Source organism: Microplitis demolitor, chromosome 3, assembly GCF_026212275.2.
Source record: "Microplitis demolitor isolate Queensland-Clemson2020A chromosome 3, iyMicDemo2.1a, whole genome shotgun sequence".
Lineage (NCBI taxonomy): Eukaryota > Metazoa > Arthropoda > Insecta > Hymenoptera > Braconidae > Microplitis > Microplitis demolitor.
Genome location: NC_068547.1, coordinates 15,335,256 through 15,361,390, shown reverse-complemented (window position 1 = coordinate 15,361,390; position 26,135 = coordinate 15,335,256). Strand labels below are relative to the sequence as shown.

The following is a 26,135-nucleotide window of genomic DNA, read 5'->3' as shown; positions in this document are numbered from 1 at the left end:
ATAAATAAACGTACATTAAATAATCAAACGGAAATAGCTTCAGTGATAGGTAAAAGACTTCAAAATAAATATACACATATATAAAGTAACATGTATAAACATTGTTATATCGTTACGAATAGAAACTTGCACAATAGATTAAGCAATAAAATTACATGCAAGACTAATAAACAATGAGAATATCATTGTAATCTGATCCAGATAACGTGGTCAAATGAAACCCTTTTCAAATTACATTAAACTTTTTATTTTATCATGTCTGTCTCTTCAGTGAATATACAAATAAGATAAGATATATTTAATTACATAAAACAAAATCATGCAATAATATGTTCATGCATGTGAACTTTAAATTAAATGTCATTTAATAAATAGAGGTTTAAAAGTGTAGCTAATAATGTAGTTCTTAACATAAAACATAAGATAACATTTATCTTCTTTTGATTTTAATCTAACTAATTTATTATTATATTATGAACGTATATATATATATATATTTTTTTAAATATATATATGTATCTGGTTAGATAGGTTACTTGTAAATCTATGGTGTCACCTGTTCGCGCCTTACTACAACCGGAATTAAAACATACACTTAACGTAAGTTTAATTCCCTCGTGAATCTATCGAATGTGTCGTTTAATCGCTAGTTTGCTATTGATCGTGGCCATGTTAACTTTACCTTTTACAAGTTTTCCCACACATTATGTGACACGCGTCTGAGTCTGAAATATGTTAACTTGAATATAATAACAACAATATTAATAATGCCTTTAGTACTATTATTATTATTATTATCATTATTATATAGGATATGTGTATTGAACTTTTATACTTATAATATAACTTATAACTATTAAAGATCCTCTCTCATATAAATTCGATTTAAAATGTCACATAAATTATAGTTAAATATTATTTATGATAATCTCTGGTTTGATCACTTGAGGCGATAAATGTTTGCGTTAATATTTAAAGTTTAATTTTCTTGAAAGTGGTTAAACTCTTAGATATAATAGCTAAGATAGCTCGTTATTCTACTGGTTACGAAGATATTAAGTCAAATGAAATTTAATTAACTCAAATTTTTCTTTTATTCTATGAAATTTATCATTATCATCATCAATATTTATACTAAATTTATCTAATAAAAAAGTAATTACTTTTTTCGTCTACCTCAAAACAGTTTATGTTACAAATTTATGTTTTTATTTAAATAATTAAAAGACAAGATTTAAACTTAATTTTTTTATTTTTCATCCATTATTTAATTTATATTCATGAATATAGAGCTTTTAAGATTTACAGTAAACATAAGATTTCAATCAACATGATAAATGAATTGACGAAATTGTAATTGGTAAAAAATACATTGTCATCCATCATGTGTCATGTAAGCTGTATTCAATTATAAACATCTCTTTTTTCTTGTTCAATATAATCTTGATATAGTAATCCATTAAAATGATAAGTTAAAAAATTAATTAAAATAATACAATCATTTATTCTAGCCCTTAGGATAAGAAATAAACACAGAATAATCATTAATGGTTTTGATACCATTTATAAACTTGTTTCACTATTATTATTGATTGTTATATCCCAAGGATTTCATTGTACTAGGGTTCAATTGAGAATGACTAAGTCTCTAATAATTATACCTAAAAGTATATATATGTATATAAACTAGCTTGAATACCTCCACGTGAATGAATCTTATTAAATTATAATGAGATTGAATTACCAATACATCCCAGAGTAAATAGTAACTCTATTGTTACCTGTTACTTGCATTTATAATCCTTAATAAAATTATATAGTATATAAATATAAATCAATCAACATATTTTATTTATAAATTTATGTATTGACAGGCAAGTGTAATTTTATTTTTTTTAAATCAACAGAATTAATTAATTTAACGAAAAAAAAGTAATAATAATAATAATAATAATAATAATAACAATAATAAACAACTTCCTGCTTTATAATTACGTTTTTAAATAGTGTTTTGACAGTTATGATTTATGTATTATAGGAACAAACGAAAACGTTGTTATAACAAGATACACATGTTGATCAAAGTGTAAATATTAAAACAGAGAAACTAATTAAAATAAATAATTACAAGAAATAAGTACTCATACTTAAAATCTAACAATCATTTAATTATTTTACTTATTTCGAGTAATTAATAAAAAATTATTTTTACAAAAAATTAAAAACTCACATTTTTCGGCTTTGTAGCGAATTCACGACGTGGCTCGACCCAAACACAGAATTTAAATTATTCTATGATTGTTTATTATAAAATACACTGACTAAAATTATTTGTACAAACGAAACATTATCATTAATTTTTTATTAATAACTCGAAAAAATGTTTGCTATATTTCATTTAATTGATTATTGTACGACTCATGATGCGAAGCATCAGAGTGTGCTTTACGATCGAAAAATTTTTTTCGCCTCACTTCGGCAACTATTTGAATTATTATACCTTTGTTGATTTACGGAATTAAGATAAGTTGCACACCATTTTGAAGATAATTTAATGGAGATTAATTCCATACTTTTCAAAAATTTATTTACTTTAATAAAAACCGAAAAAACATCAAAATAGTTTTAAAAAATTTCTTGTCCGTCAAGTATGAAACCCGTAGACACGATAACTTGCGAAAAAATCCAGTAATTGAAACAAATTTTTTTTTTTAAAATTCTTTGAAAAATTTGTATGCCTCCTATTGAAAAAGGCTAGGTAACTCAGTACCGTTTAATTACAATTAATAAAAGAATAAAAACAGCTGTATAACTATATCTGTATACATTTATGCAAAATTAACATGGATGGTGATATATCTATACCTATACATTATACGTACGTTTATTCCACCAGGGGCGCTTGCGCATCTTAGTACAGCTGACTTTTTTTTTTGCTAATTGGTAAGCCTGAATTTTTTCAATTCAATTTTTCTTTTATTTACATACATATATATATTATTAATCGAGATATTTTGAGAAGGTTCTTTTGTAATTAAAAAAAAATACTGAAATAATTAAAACAAAAAAAAAAAAAAAAAGCAAATTTTAATAAAAGAAAATTGTATATATTTTTAAATTTATTCGTGCTTCCTGCCATTTTTTTATTATTATTTTATATCATTTGAAGCAAATAATACATGTTTTTTTTATTTTAAATAATTTATTAATTATAATAATCGATAATTATTTGCTTAGTTGTTTTATACAATTATATATTATATACTTATAAAGATAATGATTATTTTATAAAAATAACCCAGTTAAATAATTAAATAGAAACATAGCAAGCTCACATGCATGATTGTACAATAAATTGGATAATTCGATCCTGTTCACTGTTTGTAAATAATCGAATCATGGTTTACAATCGACGAATCTCTGTCACTAGAATTAGATTTATTCGAGCGTTTGAAATATTAACCGAATAAACCACACTGAGAAAAAAAAATACTTTTGTTAAGAATATTTACTTGATACAAGAACATATATTCTTGATAATTTTCAAGAATATATAATTTTGTCTCAAGAATTTGTAGAATTGAAGGAAATAATTTTTATTTAATTCAAGTAAAGCTATTCTTTTGTTTACTTATAATATCATATCAAATTCATATAATAACAATAATAAATTTGATGTTTTTTTCTCAAAAAATTGATAATTAATAATAATAAAATAAATATTTTGAACGGATTTCTTGAACCAAGAAATTCTTGTTTCGAAAATAGTACTTTTTTTTCTCAGTGCATTTGGCGTAGTTTCAGGAGCCACTACTACGCGGCGTATGAGCGCACAGACTTTTCGTCATTAACCTTTTAACAGCCGTTCAAATGAATAATTTTTTATTTATTTATTTTTTTTTTCTTCATTTAAACAATCACGGTTAATATATTAGCAAATCATAAAAATTATATTAGTCTATTTTTTTTATTTAAACAATCATTGTTAACATGTTTACAAATTGTATTATAAACGGCAAAGTTTTGTGGTATAATTTGTTAACGGTGATTTACTCAGGGCCTGGGCATATCTCCTTACGTCGGGATGCAATGGATATCATATCTGTTTACAGATATTCGTAATATTTGTTGTGGATTTATCTATCGAAGGACAATGCCTAGAACATTTGCACTTCCTATATTCGTCAAATTTGAAATTATTACTTCATCTAAAAAATAAAACGTACCTGCGTAGAAAAAAAAATCGGTCTGTCGGTTGACCCTGCGAGCCAGCCCCAAAACTTTCCACATATTTTGAGCTCCTTGAGCTAGAAAAATTGTTGTAGATACATTTTCGAGCTCTTCGAGCTCGAAAATACTTTTGTATCCTTTTGTTTTCGAAAAAAAAACGTTTTTTACGATTTTTTCTCAAACGATATCTCTCGAACGAATAAACCGATTGAGACGTTTAAGGTGGCAATCGATGCATTTTATTGAGTTCTACAACTAATCAGATTTTGAAAATGATTTATTGAGTTGTTTTTGAGAAATTTCCAAAATACTGAAAAAAAATTTTTTTTTTAATTCTTTCGACAATGGTTTCTCTTGAACGAATTAATCGATTTTGATGGTTGAGGTGGCATTCGGCGCGGCTTATGAAGCTTCAGAGCCCAGTTGATTTTTGAATCAATCCATCGAGAACATAAAAAGTTATCCAAAAAAAACATTTGTGAAAAAGTTTATTTTTGAAATATCTCTGAACGAGCCCTGTCGATCAAGCTCAAGTTTTTTTCAGCTTTTAGATATTGACAAACCGCGTCGAATGACACCTTGAAGATCAAAATCGGTTCATCCGTTCAAAAATTATAGATATTTACATACATTCATACATATACTCGGACATCATCGTGAAATTAGTCAGGATAGCTTTTCCTAGAATCTCAAAACGTCAAGATCTCTTAGAAATTTGATTTTCGAAAATCGGACTGAAACCAATAACTTCCCAAATTTTTAAAAATTTACAATTTTTTTAGCGAGAAGTTAAAAATTATGTTAAAAATGCAAATTTTGAAATTTACAGGGTAAAACCAATTATTGATTTAGTGGCCTCGTGTACGTATTAAAATTTTTATTTGTATTAATTTGGAGCTCATTCAATATAAGTTTATTTTTTAAATTTTCGCTTATTGATGAAAAAAAAAAAAAAAAAAAAAAGCGATATTGGAAATCCCAATTTTTGTTACTCTGATTTGAACTCGAAGATTACATAATGAGAGTAAAAATACGTGTACAAGGTTACTAAATAAATTTTTGATATGTTCAGTTCGAAATTTTAAATATTTTCAAATTTGAAAATGCACTGTGATGAATATTTAAACGTATTTTGTTTTATAAGGGTAAATTTCAAGAACATTACTGTGATAAAATATGTATTATCAATAAATTGAATCAGCATTTAATTTTAGAAGCTTATTGACGATAAAAAAATTTTTTATCTACTTCAATTGAATTTGATAAGAGTTTCAATTTATTTAAGTGAACAAAAAAAACTAAATTATTTTTATTAAATTTTATTTTTTCTCTGTCTATGTAATTTAACATTATAAAAATGTCTAGTCATCAAAGACAGCAAAATGTTAAAACTTTTATTTTCATTCAATTCTTCACTCCTCACTTTTTTCTTGAACTCATTGTGTTTTTATTTTCATTTTGTTTTTTTCTTATCCGTTCCAACTTATCGTCGCCACTTTATTCGAGTTGAGTCATTGTACTCTTTTTATGCCTGTCAGATATCCTATCAGCGATGTAATATATTTTACATTATGTATTATTAAAAAATTATTTTAAATATTACATAAATGATAATGTATTTTATTATCATACTTTTACAATTAAAAATATCTAAATTGAACAAAGTAATTATTTTATTATAGGAACTTACTCTAAATGAATAATATATATATTTATTTTTTAGAATTTTTTTACTATTACATAAAGAATAACATAATTTAGATCGCGTTCACGTGATAAATTCTTTAAGAATTTTACATTCACTAATTTTTTATTTATAATATTTTTAATTCTACAAAGTTTTCTCACGCAAAATAGCTCACCTTGGCCAGACTTTATTCCACTTTCTATATGATCTAAATACTCGATGAGCTCTAGAGAGGGTAAAATATTTTTCATTCTTGTTTACAAATATTTTATTATTACAAAGACGAAGTATAAAACTTTAATTTTTTTAAAAATTTCAACTATTTTTGTTTACCCAAAGATATTCATTCCTCAGCAAGTTTTATCAATTTACATTACATTTTCATAATGCACTTAAATATTAAATATTTTTTTTTTTATTTTTGATATTTATTATAATTGTTGTTTTTCGTTTTATTTTTTCAGCTGAATATACTTTCATGCAATAAAAAATGAGCTTTATCACCCATTAATATTTTTACCAATATTGCTAAATAAAAGTATATTTAATCAATTTGTATATACATTGAATCATATTCAACGATAAGATAAATATCACTTTCATATATCTTTATTTTTTATTTACCTTTTAAGAGTTAAATCAGTTGAGAATAAATTTTATTTATTGATTTTCAAGTTCACTTATTTAATATTTATTATTTAATCAATGTTATCATAAAGATAATATTTTCTCTGATAAGTGTTATATTAAATAGTTTTTTTTTATCGTTTATATTTTTTTTAAATATATAAAAATAAATTCAAGACACATTTTTTATTTACAACTTTTTTTAATTAATGCAATTTCTAAAATTAATTTCTGACTCGACATTTTTATTTATCAGGTTAAAAAATAATTCATCTTAATTAAAATAAAACCTTGTCGAGGTCACTCTCATCAAAACTCAATTTTATTATTTACTTATTTTTTTTTTTACTATTAATTTATGAGCATTTTTGGAATTTAAAATATTAAATCCATTTTTAAAAATGGATTTTAGATGTACAATCGATCCATCAACGCCATCTTTAATGAAAATCTGAAAAGTTTCTCTAACGAAACAAATTATCTACTTTTTATACATTCTTCCAAAAGTATGAACAACTCACAAAGAATTTGAATGACCTAATTATTAAAGTATAAATTATAATAATAGGGAAAACCGGGGCAAGACGGCCCTCCTGGGGCAAGAAGGCCGACCTTAAAAATTAACCAAAATTTTTTTTTCTTGTTTTCTTTTGATTATCACAAATTCAGATTATTTACTCATTTTTAGCCCTATACGTGAAACTAGGGGCAAAATAAACCACTCAAAAATTCTAAAAAAAATGTATTTCATATTATTATAACCTAGTCATGATTAATTTAATAAAAATATCATTTTTTGGTTAATTCTATGGATTCTGAGTAAAATAGAGCATTTGAAAAAGTTAAAAATATCAATAATCAATTTTTTATTCAATAGAAAAATAATTATTAATCAATTAAGTTATTTTTTATTAAATAACTTTTATTCATATAATTTGTCATAGAATCCAACATAACAATTATAATTATTATATGTAACATTATGAATAATATATTTATAAAATTGACAACATTAACTATTAAAATGTAACAAAAATACTTTTTTGGATATTAAATTTAATTTAAGTGTACTATAAATTAATCCTCACAATATTCACAAATGTACATATCGGAAAAATATTCGTCAACTCCTGCACAGGAATCATGAGCCCATTCTTTACATTTTTGACATTGAATCCATGATTCTTTTGATTCCGAATACAGTTCATGACAGGAGAGACAGTAACAATCGTTTGGAAAAAAATTAAAACACTCGATTTTTTTCTACAGAAGTGAACAAATTTTTTTTCGGAGGGGGCCGTCTTGCCCCAAAAAAAAAATTTTTTTTCAGGAGCTTCACCAAAATTTTGGTGAATTGAGTTAAAGTTGGACGAGAGTAAATCGACTTGATAGTTAAAAGCTACAGAGAATAATAATCGGCTTAGGTGGGCCGTCTTGCCCCGATCTCCCCTACACATTTTTTTTTATTGCAACATCAGTCTATTCATTCATTTTTTATCTTTAATAAATCTACACTTATTCTGCAATAGATTCATAAATGATTTTAGACATATAGGTATATGATTGATCAATTGAAAGTATCTTATATTTATATTAGGTTTATTTGAAAAATTTTTATTTATTTTAGATAAAAAGTATATGAATAAATAATATTATGAAAGTAAGCTTAGGATTAAGATGTGAATTATAGACTTTCGATAGATCAATAATATATCAATCCCTAGGATGGTGTGACCATTTTTTTTAAAACTTAAATGAAAGATTTATCATTGATCAACAATTAGTCCATCCAAGTTTTTTATGGAGTATCGATGTACCTGAAGATCAGATCGTTTTTCGCGCAACGAAAATGAAAAAAATTTATGTAATTTGACTACTTATGGGGTAGTTGCAGAGTTGGTCGGGGGTGGCCTAAGATTTTGGGTTGACATACTAGCATCTATATGCGAAACATTTTAGAAATCTAGTCATCCAGTAGATTTTTTACTTTGCATTTTTTTTTCATTGCGCAGAAATTGTTCCGATCTTCAGATACATGATTATTGATACTTTTTATGTTTCAAGAGTTTACGGAAAAAATAAGAGTATCTCTCCAGAGCAATTTTTCAAAAATCTATTAATGATAGCATTTCCATAAATCTATACACCAGATCGATTGTGAATCTTAAATAAACTTTTTTATTATTTTTGTAAGATATAAGATATTTTTTATTACGACGATTCAATAAAAAAAGTTTATATTAAATAAAATATTTTTCTTATTATTGATGGAGAAAAAAAGTTTTTATTGGAAATAGTGAAGCATGTATTTTCAATAAATAAACAACGAAGCAGTAAAGTAAAAGAGTCTATCTAAATTTTTTACACACCAACGCGTTTGCATTATTTATTGTGAATATATTTGCATTTTATGCATTTAGGTAAAAATTGCTTCAGATATTCGGGCGTGCGTCTGTTTGTATTGTTAAAAAAAGAAGACAAATAGTATCGGCTAAAAAATTCTTTTATAAAAAAGTAAAATAATAAATAAATAAATATAAAAAAAAAATGAGCAAACTTGTATAAAAGAAAAAGCCTGCGTGCAGCTTGATAAGAGAGGTATTTGATCAAACATTCGAGGGTAGACAGGAAAAAAATTAAATGAAGCGCGTCATCAGCGTTATTTTTTGTTACCTACTCTTTTCCTCTCTTCTTCCCTTTTCCTTCTATTCTTTAAACTTTTTCTCGTTTCACTGAAATATGAGATTGCCTCCTTTTACATTTTTTTTATTTTTATCTTCTATTATATACATCTATACATATATATACATACATCTATATAGAAGTAAACAAAGAAAAAAAAATAATTTCAATTATGCGCGATAAAACTCTACGAAAGAAAAGAGAAATAACTTTTTATTTTTTAATTTTAAAAATTTTCAATTAATTTTTGACAATGCTTAGACCACGCCTTCTGCTTCTTTTATTCATTTAGTTTGCATTTTCTATATACATATAATATACATTTTTATTTTCATACTTTATACACCTATTATTATTATTTATTTAAAGTATATTGCGAAGAAACAAAATTAATATTAAATTTTTATTCTCGTAATATATAATTTAAAAAAATAAAAATAGACAAATGAAAAACTCCACAATATTGCATTGAATATTTTCCTTATTACTTTTTAATATATTTTATTAAATTTTATTGCAATAAAAGAAAAATATTATTCAAGTATTTCACCTCTGAAAAATTCTTAATTAACAGTACTTTGATGAAAAAAATTTATTTTATTTTTTTAGATGAAAACATTTAAAAATTTAATTATTGAATGTCAAAATTGTCAAATCAATCGTTTCCTATGTATTTTCACTGCATTATTTAAATTTTAATAGAAATTTTTTAACGAAAATGTATATGAAAATAAATCTTCTGACTATAATAAGTAAACAATATAAAAAATTTTAATAAATTTCCTTAATTAATTAATTTAATAATAAAAACAAAGTATAAATTCAAAAAAGAAAAAAAAAACGTCAATACGACAATTTTAATTAAATATCAAAAACAAATAAAAAATTTATGAACTATTTTTTTTTTAAATTCTTTTTTATTAAACTTTTACATTTTATTTAAATGATAAATTGAAAAAAATTAGTAACAATACAATTCAATTCATTTAAAAACAAATAAAATAATAAAGAACTTATTCAAATTCACGTTCAACGAATCCGACGTATAGAAAATATTTGCTTCAGATAATTTAAAATACAATACCTATAATACTCTTCATTCACCGTTGCATAAAATACACGCAACAATTGAAATCTCTGAAATAAAAAATTATATTCATGCAGTTTCAATTGAAAAATTTTTTTTTTCACACAAAATTATTTCTTTTCACACTGAATCAATTCATTCATTGTATTCTGACTCGAAAATTATAGAATGGTAAAAAATTTTATATACATATATCTATTTCACCATTTATATACATATATTATTATTTATATATTAATTTTCTTTCTAATAGTCGCGTGCGTCATTTCAAAGGTCATAATTAGCGTTGTAGTTCAACGATCTGTCTTGTTCTTGTAATACAATGATATAAAGAAGAAAAATGCAGTGTGTTAATTTACAACTCAATATTAAATAACACTGAAAGTTAGAAAATAAAAAAAAATTGAATGTCAGATCAACTCCCTATTTTTTTCTATTCCATCTAATTTCTTAATTTTATACTTATATACATTCTATTCCTCTAACTTTATAGTATATATATATATATATATAATGTATTATAAAATAAAATAAAAGGCAAGTTCAACATCTTTTCTTTTTCCTTGCATTAGTGCCAAGGTTATATAATCGGGACAGAACATTTAATCATAAAGACTCGAGGCATTTTTCATTTTTATTTTTATTACTTTTTAATCCGTGTAAAAATAAATTTCTTGAATCATGAAATACAATCTGTATTTCACTATAAAATTAATATATTTCATACAATTAACGACTTATCATAAATTTATGACGACGACTATTAATTGGGAGAAGGGATATAAGCAGAACTTTTATCTATTCGATTTTATAATTAATTAATGTTAACAATAATTTTTTAAACATTTATAAAAATAGTATTTAACATAATTTTAAGTAAATCGATTTTCAAAAATAAATCGATGCTCTACACAAACTTGCTTTACAGAGATTGGTAATAAATTACAGATGAATTTCATCTATTTCTAATGGGAAAATGAAAAATTCATATAACTCAATCTATATTTATTATGAGAAATATAAACTTACAAGATATGAAACAACTTATGTACACGGAAAATTTGTTCAGTCTATTTCTGTTAGTGTCTTATTAATATAGACATACATTTATATTTTAAATTAATAACCATTTATATTGTATATTTAATCTTGTAAGCGTAACAAGTACAGAAATAAATAAACGTGTGAGACTTCTGTTAGTAGCATCAAATATATCAGAAATCTAATTAACTTTAACGTGACACGCATGTGTCGAACAGGTGTTAACTTCATAACTCATTTTTTTCTTCATTATTTTTACACCACTAATTGTAAATTTATATTATTATATTATTTTTATTTTTCCATTATTTTTACTCGAGCACAGTTATAATTACTTTTTTTTATGCAATTATGAACAATGCGAGGCGATAGAAAGGAAAATTATTAAAATAAAATGGTAATTTTATTTATAAATATGCGCATTTAGATTATCAGATAATTTTTTATTATTCTTTGAATCATTTTTATCGTAGTTCGTAGTGAGAAAATGCTTTTTTTTTCTTTTATGTTCTTAACGATTCGATAATTCTGTCAAAAAAAATTCCAATAAACTTTAAAAAAAAAAAAATCTTACTCTACAATACAGTTAAATTCGATGACCTGAAAAAAAAGGATCTTTCAAAAAAATCTTAAGCTTTACAAATTTAACTTCCCTCGTCTCTTTGTAACTTGAATCGCTCCGCCTTTTATTTTATATTTTTTTTCTACCTTGTCATACCTATTTCTATTTTAGTAATTTGCTAGAAGCACCTGTCTATCATTTATTCATTTGTATACATATATATTTTCTTTTAAACAAAATCACATTTTATTATAATACCTATTTTTATGACACTCAAAATTTTATATCCCACTGATTTTTTTTTGTACCTCATAAAAAATAACGTTATGTTTAAAAAATATTCATATTTTTTTTTTTTAATTTATAAATTGAAATATTATAAAAATAAATATTTAAGAATGTAATAAACATTTTTATAAAACTTATCTGTAAAAATAACTTTTTTAATTTTTAATTTCTTATATTCTGTAAATTCTATTTTTATTACAGTATAAAATATTCACGTAATATTTCTTACACTATTGTAACAACTTTTCTCGCATTATATCTCGTTTATGTAGGTGCTTATTTCAATTTAACTGTCAGACCTCTAATTTCGGAGCTCTAATTTTTTATTATTATCTATCTATCTCACGGTTAAATAATATCAATATCAGAGTATATCACCTTAGAAATTAGCCCGGAAATGGCAGCACTATGGCCACGAGGTAATCTCAGCAGGTATGCAACCACACAAGTTATGTGTCTACTGGAAATCCCAGTGAAGCTGGTGAACGGGGAACGTCAGAGTCGTCGTTTACACTAACATTGTTTTCATTCCATTCTTCCTCTTTAACTACTATATTCTACTATATAGTAATATAGTATCAGTAATACGTGAACTAGGACCAGTGGGTTCAGTCACACCGAAAGGTGTTCAACAAACCGACGATCAAAATGGATGAAATACCAACACCAACACCATCTGTTGTTTATCCACCGGCTAGAAACAGATGCTTTGAATTTTTTTTTTTTTTTTTTTTTGCACGACTCATGATGCGAAGCATCAGAGAGTGCTTTACGTTCGAAAAATTTTTTTCGCCTCACTTCGGCAACTATTTGAATTATTATACCTTTGTTGATTTACGGAATTAAGATAAGTTGCACACCATTTTGAAGATAATTTAATGGAGATTAATTCCATACTTTTCAAAAATTTATTTACTTCAATAAAAACCGAAAAAACATCAAAATAGTTTTAAAAAATTTCTTGTCCGTCAAGTATGAAACCCGTAGACATGCTTCCCGCTATTTTTTTATTATTATTTTATTATTTCATAATAAATGAGCATTATGAGTCGTGCACTTTTGGATTTTCCAAATTTTTTTTTTCTTTCGACTCATACAAGTCAAACTATTTTTGCGGTTCAACAAAATATTCATATTTTCATTCAAAGAAGAAACTTTTTTTTTTTATATAAATTACCTATCATTATTGCTCACATATCTTTGAAAATAATTTTTTTAACAACAAGTTATTGAACTCGTCAATGTCAGAATGCTGTTTTATTAATTGAAATAAGCATAGTATGCTCGCATGTTGAAAAAAAATAATTTGCCGGATAATTTCAAATAACTTCAATGTTGAAAAAAATAAAAATTTTTTTCTAAAAAGTCTAACACTTTACGTCTTCACGGTCAATAATAAATGGAGCCGTGATTATATAGATTAACTAAAAATATAATTTTATAAATTTATATAATTATTATAATTTTTAACAACTTTGATAATAAATACTAGTAAATTCAACAGATTAGTAGTTATGGTTAAGATAAAATACTAAAATATAATATGAAGAATGATTCCCGCGACTAGTTGGAGCCATATAATAGTAGTATATAGTAAAATAGCGGGTGAAGGTGAAAAAGTTGTTGTTTATCGTATTATGTGTATACATACATGAATATGTATATAAGTTGAATAATACACAGACAAAGCAAGATCAGTGTCTGTTATGTTGTTGAGGTTGAGGTAAAGCGGCCGGTGAAGTAAATATAAAATTTGAAAAAGAGAGTAAAATAAGAAAGAAATGAAAGTAATAGTTTGTCTCGGCCACTGACGGAACATAATAGAGATAGAGACAGTAATTTGTGCGTAATTGCGGTAATTCATGTGGTTCGCATTCGCTCCGGCGTCCCACCAGGGACACACTGAGAATTATGTGACTTGTTCGTTGTTCGTTCATGAGTACTCACACACGTACACACACTCATGTATGTGATGCGATTGCAGCCACGTATATTATTAGTGATCACAGACGTTAAAAGCCTTAATAAGAAAAAAAGAACTCTGGAAGTACCCTCGTCATTTTTTTACATTATACTTTTTTATTACATATAATTATTACAGTTATTTAAATAAATTGCAATTATAATAATTGTAACTTGTAACTTAAATCCATTGATATTTAAATATTTTATAACATATGATTTATAAAAAAAATTTAATTAGTATATATTATTGCAGTAAGTTTGAAATTATTAAGAAAAATAATTACTAAAGATATCTGCACTCAGACCTTCCACACTCTGCTTTCGGTATATGTAGATTAACTATATATATTTACTGGAAGCTCTATGAAGTCTGACAGACCCAGCCAGTCCTTGAAAATGTGTAAACATTTAGAGGCGTAAGGACTAGTAATTTTGATCATGGTTAATAAATTATAACATAAAAGTATTTGTTTGTATGGCACACTTCGTATATGCTGACCGTGATTGTTAAATATACGAAATAATAATAGAAAAAAAAAAAAAAAAGACTAATATAAATTTTGCCGCATGTAGTTTCTGACGTGTATTGATTGAGATAATTTGTTATTGCTGTTTCACTGCGTATGATATTTCTTGACCAACTCTGATGATGTTAGTGACGAATGACTGGAATGACTTTATTAATAAGAATTGTACTTATTAATATAATTAAGAATTCTAAAGATAAAAAAAAGTTGAAAAATTTTAATTTAACAATAAAATTTAATTTTTACCTGGTGCGCCCCGATGTAAATGCTTTGGAAAAATGAGAATCCAGTCACCCAATTTCAGTTCAATCGTAGATTCTATTTAATATAAAGGCAGGTGAATTTTGCAAATGCTTATTGAAATTTAATTATTTCTTAATCCGTAAAAAAAAAAAAAAATATTAACATATATGGTTAAATTCTTAGTTTTCACGTATTCTAAGAACGCCGTACAACGTTTTCTTTTCTAAATATTTGTTTAGTCAAGTGAAAAACGTCCTTTTGTCAACCGATCAAATTTAATAATAGAGTAAGAGAGATAACTCTGTGTTGCTCATAAGCATTACAATTCTGCCATCTATAATTTAATATTTACTAATAATCGTCTAAATCTAATATTAATACTAAAATTATTATTAGATAAATTTTATTTGTTACGTAAAAAGAAGTTTAACGTCACAAGTGTTTAAATTAAACGGTCTATGTATTAACTTGACTAATAGACGATTAATTCTAATGTATATTAATTTAAAATATACAACCGACAATTTATATTAAGGAAAATAAAAAAAGTAATTAGTCTATTTTATTGAATTACAAATTTATCTAAATATATGTTTATACAAATGTTTCCGTTCCATTGAAACCTTTATTTCATAATTACAATTTATATACTGACAAATGATATACAGATACATACATCCGCTCAATTAAAAAAAAAAGATAAAAACGACGTAATTTATTGACTTTATTCTCAGATTAATTACGAAATTTTAAACCAAGCGGAAATATTATAAAATAATTTATTCACTTTATTTACTTGTTTTTTCCTAAATATCTTGGTAATTAATTTAATTGCCATAATAATCCTTATGACTTATAACTAATTGATAAAAGATAAAAATATGATGAAAAAATTTAATTATGCTTATCTTAGAACGATAAATCTTGAATATAACAAAAAAAAACAAAAAAAAAATAATAACTGATTAATGGGTTATTTTAATTATTTATGTTACAGAGAAGCGACAATCTCGACTTGTCACTGAACGTGCCACAGCATCATCAGGCATCGTATCACCACGACAGCGGTTATAACATGGCCGATCAGGTAAATTTATAATCAATTGTTTATTATAAATTAAAATTATTATTTTCTACTTTTCTATTCTATCTTCTTCCTTTACCTCTACACCTCTAAATTATACTATCATTATAATTAGTTTCATTATTATCGTATCTTCTACACTACACTCTCTACCAAGTCTACCACACCGTGTTTAGTTGTAGTATAATAAAACCGTAAGTTCTTAAGAACCGGTTCTCAATGTGTCGCGGGTGCGAAATTAGTGTCCTGCAAAACCAACTTAACGAGGCACCGAGAATTAACAACACTGCAATTAGTTCTACCTTGAATTTAATCATGTTTGTCTTTTACATATGTACTTCAAAAAAACCAAAAAAAATTCATTACAAACACGGTTTTTTTTTTTTTGTTTTTCAATTCTGTTTACGATTATTAAATATCACTACACGAAAAAAAAGTTTATTTTCTTGTAAAAATTGAATATTTCTTATCCAATAAAAAAAAATCTCATTAATATATAAGAAAAATTAGTGCAATGATTTGAGAAATGTTAATATGACACAGAAAAAAAGGTTGACTTGGCTCAAGATAATTTTTGCCTTCATTTTTTTATTCTTGGGCTGAGTCATTGGGTTTTTTTAATCCGAGAAAATTTTCTTCGACTAATATTATAAAAATATTGTATCAAGAATAATTAAATTTTAATTCAAGTTGAATAATCTTGGTTTAAGAATTTTTATTTTAAGTCAAATTTATTTTGTTTCTAATCAAGTAAAAAAAAATATCAAAACAAGATACTTTTCTGTCTTGGTTTGTGAGTATAGTAAATTGTCACAATATATATCAACATCTCAAACCAAGAACTTTTTTCGCGTGATTATTTTAAAACTAAAAACCTGAAATTTTTTCAGGGTTTTTATGTAAACTTTCAACAGGTAAAAATTAACTAATTAACAAAAGCATAGTTAACTAACTAATTGCGGTAATAATCTTTTTTAGGCAGATTACTGTTCATTCATATGTTTAGAAAGTACCAAATTTTTTTTATTCCTTTATATTCATATTTTATCGGTCAAAATTATTTTTTTTGATCACGCTATTGATTTGATCGACAGGCGTGCACGCGCCACTACCCGTTTTTAGTCCCATTTTCATCGTTAAATTAAAATTATAAATATTGTCGGTACAGTTCAGGGAGGTAGCACTTTCTGTTAGGACATTTTCTGCTCTTTAAGAATCTTTTTTTAGATTTTGGATATCTCAAATAGTTTTTGAAATATTTCCAAAAAACCAAACCACTTTTTTTTTTTTTTTACTAAATTGTTTATAACTTTTACAATTTTTGCCGGCCCCAAATTTCCACTTTAACATTTTTTATAGATAATTCTTACTATTGAGTCGAGTACTTTTAATTCTTGACTCGAGTCACAAATCATCTCGATTCAAAATAAATTATTCTTCAAGAAAGAATATTTTACTTTTCGGACAATTGATTATATATCGGGGCAAAATATTTATTTTTCTCACTTTAAGAAAGTATTTCTTACTTCAAGAAACATATATTATATCGGTTGAATAAAAAAAAAATCTTATACCAAGATGACTAAATTTAAAAAAATTTTGTTCTTGAACCAAGAAAATTTTCGTTTTCATTCAAAATTGCAAAAAATATTCTTGCGGCAAGAAAAAATTTCTTATGCCAAGATATCCTTTTTTTCTGTGGATGATGTAAAAATAATTCTTATACAAATGCCTGAGCCAAAAAAAACAACATTTCAAAAATATTTTGAACTTAATCTTATGAGCATTAATAACCGTAAAGACAACAAAGAATTACGACATAAATAATATCGGATATTTACTTTCGCTGCTTTCTCCTTCGTTGTGATACTTTGTAACAGATTATTATTGATATATATATATATATATTAAATTCCTTTGCAATCAATATCTGTACACACGACTTTTAAAATTATTAATCTTATTATCAATATAATAATAATTTATGTATAAATTTCACTAAAAATCCTTAACTTTTAATTCAAATATGTATATAAATCATAAGATCAGTCGACAATATTTCAAAATTTATTTCATTAAAATTAGTGATAATGTATGAGTACAAAAAAAAAATTCATAAAATTTGATCTTCATTATAATGAAATTGAGATTTTTTAAAAGAAATAAATAAAATATTAAATAATATTAAATATTAAAATTTTAAATAAATAAATAATTACAGGTATGAATTACTTAAAAATTAAATTCATTATTTTAATGAAGATAAATTGTGAGCGATAATAAGTACAAGAATTTCTTCCTCTGGCTATAGCAATAAATAAATGTAATTTTTTTTTAATTTTATAACAAAAGTTAATCAACAAAGCAGAAGATGTAGATTACATTGCAGAATCTATACATTTTTTATTGTAATCTTAAGGTCAATGAATAAGTTTTTTAGCTCAATCGCATTTGTATGCTAGACTCTAGTAATTGCTCATAGGACTACGAATGATTGAAAAATAACAAGAATGTTATCTGTAATCTTCATTACTGAGTATATTATTCGTCGTATAAGTATATATATATATAAAGTGTTCTTAATTTCTGCTTTACTGCTTTACGTGTCACATACAACCCCAAGACACTCCCGATTCATATCAACTGAGTAAATTTATAGTTACTACCAACTCTACATCCGATGTTTCATCTATTTAACGTGGCAAGGAAAGAGAGAATTATACATGAAAGAAAACTGTCAAGTTCAGCTGCATTCAAAGCAAGCAATATATCTCTTCCAATTTCATATTCATCTGAAAATGAAAAAAGCAAGTTAAGAATTCAAGAGAGAATTTTAATAAAAAACCAAAAAAAAAAAAATAATAATAACAATGAAATAAACAATTTTAGCTGCTGAACCTTTTTTTTTTATTTTAAACGTAGCTTTTATTTCTCTTCAATTTTCTCTTAGTCTTTACGAGCCAACATTTGCCACTAATTGCTTATAGCTACGGACAATACGCATGAAAATACCGGGTGAAGTAGTAATGACGTCGGATGAATAAGAGGGATATCAAACTCATCATAATGTATATAAAAATATATCTATACACTGATAGAAAGAGATAAAAGATATGAGAGAAAACTAAATTCAGTATGAGACTGAAATGGTGAATTTGTGTAAGACTGTTGATTGCCAATCTGCTATGAAAAAACTTTTTATTTATCATTTAATTATTTAAATAGAAAAATTTTTTTTCTTTACTTAAACAATAAATTAAATTTCTAATCAACAATACGCTATAATTGGTTTCATCTATTAATTATGAATGATGAGTGATTAAAATATTTAATTACTTTAGTAATTAGAAAAAAAAAATTATGTAATTAAAATAATAATAATATAGGCAATAGGTAAATTAATGTCATAATATCAATTATTTTTATTAAATTTAATTTTAGCGTAAATAATTAAAAATTAACATTTTATTACTTAATTATTTATTACACTTTTATTAATTTGTAATGAAAAGCGGCTGAGGCAGCCGTTCGGCACGCGCGTGGCTCGGGCGATCACCGAAGTTAAGTAGCGTCGAGCATGATCACTACTTGGCTGGGTGACCGTTTAGCCACACGTCGGGTTCAAACGAAGGTCTCTGATCGCTAGGCGCGGGATGAAGATCCAGTGATCGGTAAAATGGGAATTTTATCGATCAATGGAGCTTCACCCAAACCGAACTGTACTGGCTAGGTTTTCTCTGTGGTTTCCCTAGCCACTGCACCTCCATTGCACAAGGGAGGTTGCAGGGCATCACCGTAATGATGCAGTACAGTATAAGCACAAGTCGGGCCACCTCCACACAACGGAAGGCAGAGGAGGAGAAGTAAAGCAGTTTGCAATATAAAGGCAAAAAGTGTAAAAGGCCGTTATTGTGGCTATACACTAGAAAACAATTAAAAAAAAAAAATTATTAATTTGTAATGGTGTATAGGAAACAGTAAAATTACTTGTGGAATTTATTTTTTAATTGTGTAAATAACAATTTATGTCTGTTTAAAAATTGTTTTTATTAAAATTCTTAATTGGTTACAAATATATATATATATATATATATATATATATATATATATATATATATATATATATATATATATATTATACTTGAATAATTCATCAGAATGAGGTTAGATTATTTGATCACTGTATTTATATATACATTTTTTATTAGCCTTTTACTTTTAGTTTATATATGTAGTTGGCAGTATAGTTAATTTATTGCTACGTAATTACATCGCTCTAGTTTTTATTTACAACATACCATTTTATTAGCATTTTTTTCAAATTAATTAAATATTTTAATATTTATGTTTATAGTTGTTGATAATAGATGTTTTCAAATTCAAATTTTTTTATTATTTTTGAATATTGTATAACTTATTTGTTATTAGATTAGAAAATTAATAAAAACCTGCGCTATTGCTGCAAAAAAAAAAGTACTAAAAACATTCCCCTATTTGAAATTTTAAGATAACTTATTATTGGAATTTTTCGAAAATTATAACTAAAAGCAGTTATATGCTCTGATTAAGAAAAATTATTAGAAATGATTCAAAACAATTTGAATCGACTAATAAATCATTTTTTCTTAATCAGGGCGGAACATTAATGAAATATTTTTCAAATTTTCTATTCCTTATAATTATTACTTACTTCAAAATTGTTATTGGACATTAATTTTCACTCATTTAATAAATTAATTTTCAATAATTACTCTATTAAAATTAATTTATTTATTATATTATAATAGTTTAATCATTATATGAGTTTTTAAGTAGCTTCAATATAATCTATTTTTAAATGGGATACATCGTTTATTATTAGCTATTTACACTGTAATTAAAGATTACGTAAAACCATAGTATAAATTAAAATGAAGCTATAAAGTTTTAAAATAGTTTTTAAATTATATCATTACAAAAACAAATGATCTTTAATATTTATAATTATTTCTAAAAAAGTAATAAATTAATTAATTTTTAATTTAAAAAACTAATTATCTCATTAAATAAATAAATTGATGTTTGAAAGAAAAAAAAAATTGAAAAATTAATTATCAACTCAATCTATTGAAATAAAAAAATAAAAACAAGATCAAATACAGTACAACTTTTATCATTACAAAATAATTAAATTCTCTTTTGTACACACTTTCATTCGTGTAAATTCTCATTAATTTTTGTTAGCATTCGACATTGGTTTTACTTTTCAAAGCCATTCTTTCTCCCTCTTTCTTCTCTTATCATTCTTCTGTCTCTAGTATATTGTTATTTGCTTGAAAAGAAAAAAAATTGAAAGAAACGACTGAAGGGAAAGTTAAATAATCCCTTATCAAATCTCCCTTAATAATACAAGAAAAAAGCAAAATTGGTAAAAAAAAAAAGTTAAGTAAAGCAATAAAAACAAATGATTGTGAAATGAATACTTGATAACCATTTTCTTCAAGTTCCATTATTGTCCCGATTAGTAGATTATTTGTTCGAAATAAAATTGTAAAGTAAATTTTGAATTTTCTTCAAATAAAGTTCATTTTTTTTCTGTATTATGAACTATATCTTTATTTGTATTTTTATGACAATGTATGATAATTTATTATGTTATCAAACAGGGACAAGGCTATTAACATTTTTATTTATTAACTATTTTTTTTTCTTATTATAACTTTAATTTTATAATTCTTATTATAAAATTACGCTGAAAAAAAAATATAAAAAATAAAATAAATACACGTTCTTCGAAAAAATAGAGAAACGTATAATTTTATGCAATTATCCCCACAACATTCAGCTTTGAAGTTAGAAACCACTAGTTTAACGTAACTTGCTGAAAGACCTTGATGCAAGTTTCGGTTAAAAAAATATCGAAAAATAAAAAATAACAACAAAAACATTTAAAGTTAATTTTTAAAAACAAAGTTACGCACCCCAACGTTCAATAAATTTATAAAACTTGGCCTCTTATTTTTAATATCAACCAAATTAGTTAAACTTTTAAATCGCTGTATAAAAACAAGTAGTTTTTTAACATTTATTTGAGAGCATATAAATTGCAAAGTTTTTGAAATAGGGTGAAAAATAAAATAGCCAATTATCGTTAATTTCATTGAATTTAATTACAAAGTTTTTTCGCAAGTTATAAACTTCGTTTATGAACAAAAATAAAAAATGTATATCAAATTACACTCTTGTTAATCAGGGATTATTAATAATAATTTCATACTAAAAATTTTAAACTTAAATTGAAAAGTTCTTCAATAAATTTTCAACATATTCAATTATTTATAACTATTGTTCAATGTAATTGAGTTTAATTGCAATTTAAAACATATTTTTTATTCAAGTAAATAAACATTTTTTTATTGATAAATTCAGATTTCTTGTTCACGTTCTTTGCGCTCACAAGTACATTAATTAATAAATATATTAATAAAGAATATAACAACTGTACAAAAGTATTAAACTCTTGTAATTTCGCAATAATTATACATTTTCCTGAGAATATTATTTTCAAATTATTTTAAACAAAAGAAATGAAATTATTTTATACACAATACTATTTAAATATTATTTTACTCGCCGGCATTTATATTGTTTCGTTCTATTTTCAATGATCATTAATTGTCAAGCGTCGTGTTACAGCGATTCCGTACACTTGAAAGATTTTATTTGAAATCGTGAACTTTGTTTCTCAACACTATTATCGTTTACTGAAAATTAAATTCTTTCTTAATGTTCAATCTTTTTTTTTTTTTTTTTTTTTAATTCAAATAAATATAAACAGTAAACTCATTATCAAAATACTTACTTAAAAAATGTATTTGAATTATCTCTTGATAAAAGTATGCTTTGAATTTATATTTCAATACTTAATTAATTGTATTTATTTATTGTAACTTGAGCTAAATATTAAATTTTTTTTTAATTTATAAAAACGATTTTACTTACATTTAAAAGTTTTGCGGAGTAAACGCGGATATTAAATCCGTAATGAGTGCGGAGCCGAGAATTTTTTATCTATTTAATTCCTTGGGAGAGAAATTCTCTCTCTCTCTCTCTCTCTCTCTCTCTCTCTCTCTCTATATATATATATATATATATATATATATATATATATATATATATATATATATATATATATATATATATATATATATATATATATATATATATATATATATATATATATATATATATATATATATATATTAAACACTTTTTAGGAGTATGAGATAAATATATCTATGACTGTATGAAAATAATTTAAAATTTACATCTTGTGATAAATAAATAAATAACTAAATTTAACGTATATAGATAAAATTTATATATGTATGAAGATGTAATTCAGCAAGTTTATAGCAGCAAAAAGTGTATGGAAAATGTTGGTTATTACGCGGCAAACGACTTTGAGGGGTGGTATCTTCCTCCGTTTACATTTTCCACCCTCAAAGCTTCAAGCCAAGAAATACGATAACGTTTGAAATCCTCTTAACGTTAGTTCTACTACCATTTATCTAACTCACACGACTTACTATATGTACTGTAATTGATAAATTTTATATCTTCATACTTATATAGATAAATATATTTACAAATATTTATGCTACATTATATACTTTATTTTATATAAAATTTAATATATAATATATAAATTTCATTCTTTCTTGCAGTAATATCATAAAGTGTACCATCGATCCACAAACTAGGGGTCAAGCTTTATTTTTTTATCCACTTAAAATTGTTACACGTATCACGGGTATAAAAAAGTCATGGGTTTTTTTTAGAAAATAAATATAAATTGTAGGTATGTAATGATAAAATAACTTTTACTGTTGAAATGTCGAAAAAGTATGACACTTGAACGACACACATAAAAACTTTTTGTAGACATATTGCAAATAAAATTGTTGCAATTTCAACGGCAACTAAAAATAGAAAAAAAAAAAAAAGAAATATAAATAAATAAAAAGAAAAAAGATAAAGGGAGGATAGTTGAAAGTGTAGTTATTGTGTGATATTGTGGGTGATATTGTCAGTGTCAGACTACTTCTCGTTGAGTGATGGCAGTCGTAATAGTAGAAAAGTAAGGAAGGGTAGAATAGAAAAATGAAAAATTCGGATATATATATATATACATATATATCCCAATATATATGTATATATATTAGAAATAAATATAAATAGAGATTATAAAAATAAAAAATGAAAAAAATAGCTTTGGATCAATAGGTAGCTTGTCTTTCACAAAGAAAATTCCTAACGCTATTAAATCCAATTTAAAAACTTTCATTTCCTATTTTATCATTCCTGTTTTTTATTTTTTTGTTTTCTACTTTATTTTTATTATTCTTATTTTATTTTTTTCCAATACCACTGATGTGGCTCTACAGCAAATTTATTTTCTTACGTTTTCCTTTGAAAGATCCGGGGAACGAGAATAAACTGGTAAAAGGATTTTGAACAATATAACGCTATCTATCATTCGCGTGGGTGGATCCACGAGGGTTGGATTCTTTGATTCGACTTTCATGTTCTTCATACCCCTCTTTTATATTTTTTTTCGTCTCTATTTTATATGTCTCGTGCCTTCTTTTCAAGGTCCTTAATCTCAACTCCAACCTCTTAAACTTCTTATATTCTTCATATTTTTTTTTTTTCTTTTATTATTAAAATATTTGTTTTGTCAATAAATCATCCAAGGTGATATATATTTTATCTACTTTTTTTTTATTTAAATAATAAATCAAATAAATGAAAAAAAAAAAGTCAATGAAATTTGTTCTTTGATGTAAATTAAAACTTCTTTTATTACAGACATTTCACACTCCTAGTTTTGGAGATGAAGATTTCGATATTCCCGCAATTCATCCACATCAACATCAACAGCAACATCAGCAGCAACAACATCACCAGCAACAACACGATCCCATGCATGGATACCAGTCTCAGGTATTTATATAAATATATTTATTTAATAATTTATTATCCTACATATATGTAGATTAAGTCATGAAATTAGTATAAATTATATTATGATATATTACCGCGTAATGTGTAATTTAAAATCAATTTCATTTTTATTCATACAAATTATAAAACGTGACTTTCACCAGAAATTCAATGGAATGTTCTCAAAGATTTCTCTTTAAATTCACAAAAAAATAGATTACGAATTTCAACAAGCATGCCAGTAAGTGAATATCGAAATTCATGAGATGAAAATTGACAACAACAATCCAAGCATCAACAATGATAAAGTATATTTGTAAAATAATGTTTTTCTAAATTCAAATATTCAAAAAAAGGTTAAATAAATATTTAAATACTTTTTTACAAATGAATTAAAAGTAAAATGAAAGTTACAACTATAAATAAATATAATAAGGGATTAAAAAATAAATATAATTATCTTGTTAACTTGTGGTATAAAAAATAAATAAAAAAATTAAAACCATTTCTCAATTGGTTTCGCACACTTTTATTCATGATATCTTATGCATACACTCTACTCTATACTCTATTCGTCGTGGTATGTATCGTTGCGGTCTTCTTATTCTTCAAGCATGTATCTTCTACTGCTCGTCTCTTTTACTCTGTGATCTACGATCACGCGAATCGTGAATATTAAATCGGTTGCATTGATCTCGACCTCAATCGTGTCGTTTTGAAAACGAGTGAGAAAACCAGGAGTGAATCTTCACAGTTTAAGTTATTTCTCAACCGCATATCATATAGATAAATCTTTACAATCCTACTATTTACTACGTAATCCTGCTAAATGTTCACGTACATTTTGTTCTAAATTTATTTATTTTTTTTTTACTTACGCTATTTTTTTTATTCATTTATTTTTTATATACCTGTTATAAATATCGACGATTTTCGAAAAATTCTGGAAGTTCTGGTTTTTACTTAAATTTTTGAAAATCGAGTTTTCATCAGATGTCTACGTTTTGAAATTCTAGAAAGTTATTCTATTTTTAGAATGATGCCAGAGTGTCTATGTGTGTGCGCGTGTATGTGTAAACTTTCTATAATTTTTTAATGAATTAACCGAATTCTATAGTTCTTGCAGC

At 24.8% G+C, this 26,135-nt stretch overlaps 1 protein-coding gene across 4 annotated transcripts in view; it reads left to right on the top strand.

Moving 5' to 3' along the window:
- LOC103569605 (TOX high mobility group box family member 3) overlaps positions 1-26,135 on the top strand; it is a 385,809-nt gene that overhangs the window by 338,259 nt on the left and 21,415 nt on the right. For all 4 annotated transcript variants that reach the window (XM_053737255.1, XM_053737254.1, XM_053737256.1 and 1 more), the window contains 2 exons: positions 15,937-16,026; positions 24,874-25,008. In XM_053737255.1, the coding sequence (XP_053593230.1) occupies positions 15,937-16,026; positions 24,874-25,008 (225 nt within the window). The remainder of the gene's footprint in view (positions 1-15,936; positions 16,027-24,873; positions 25,009-26,135) is intronic.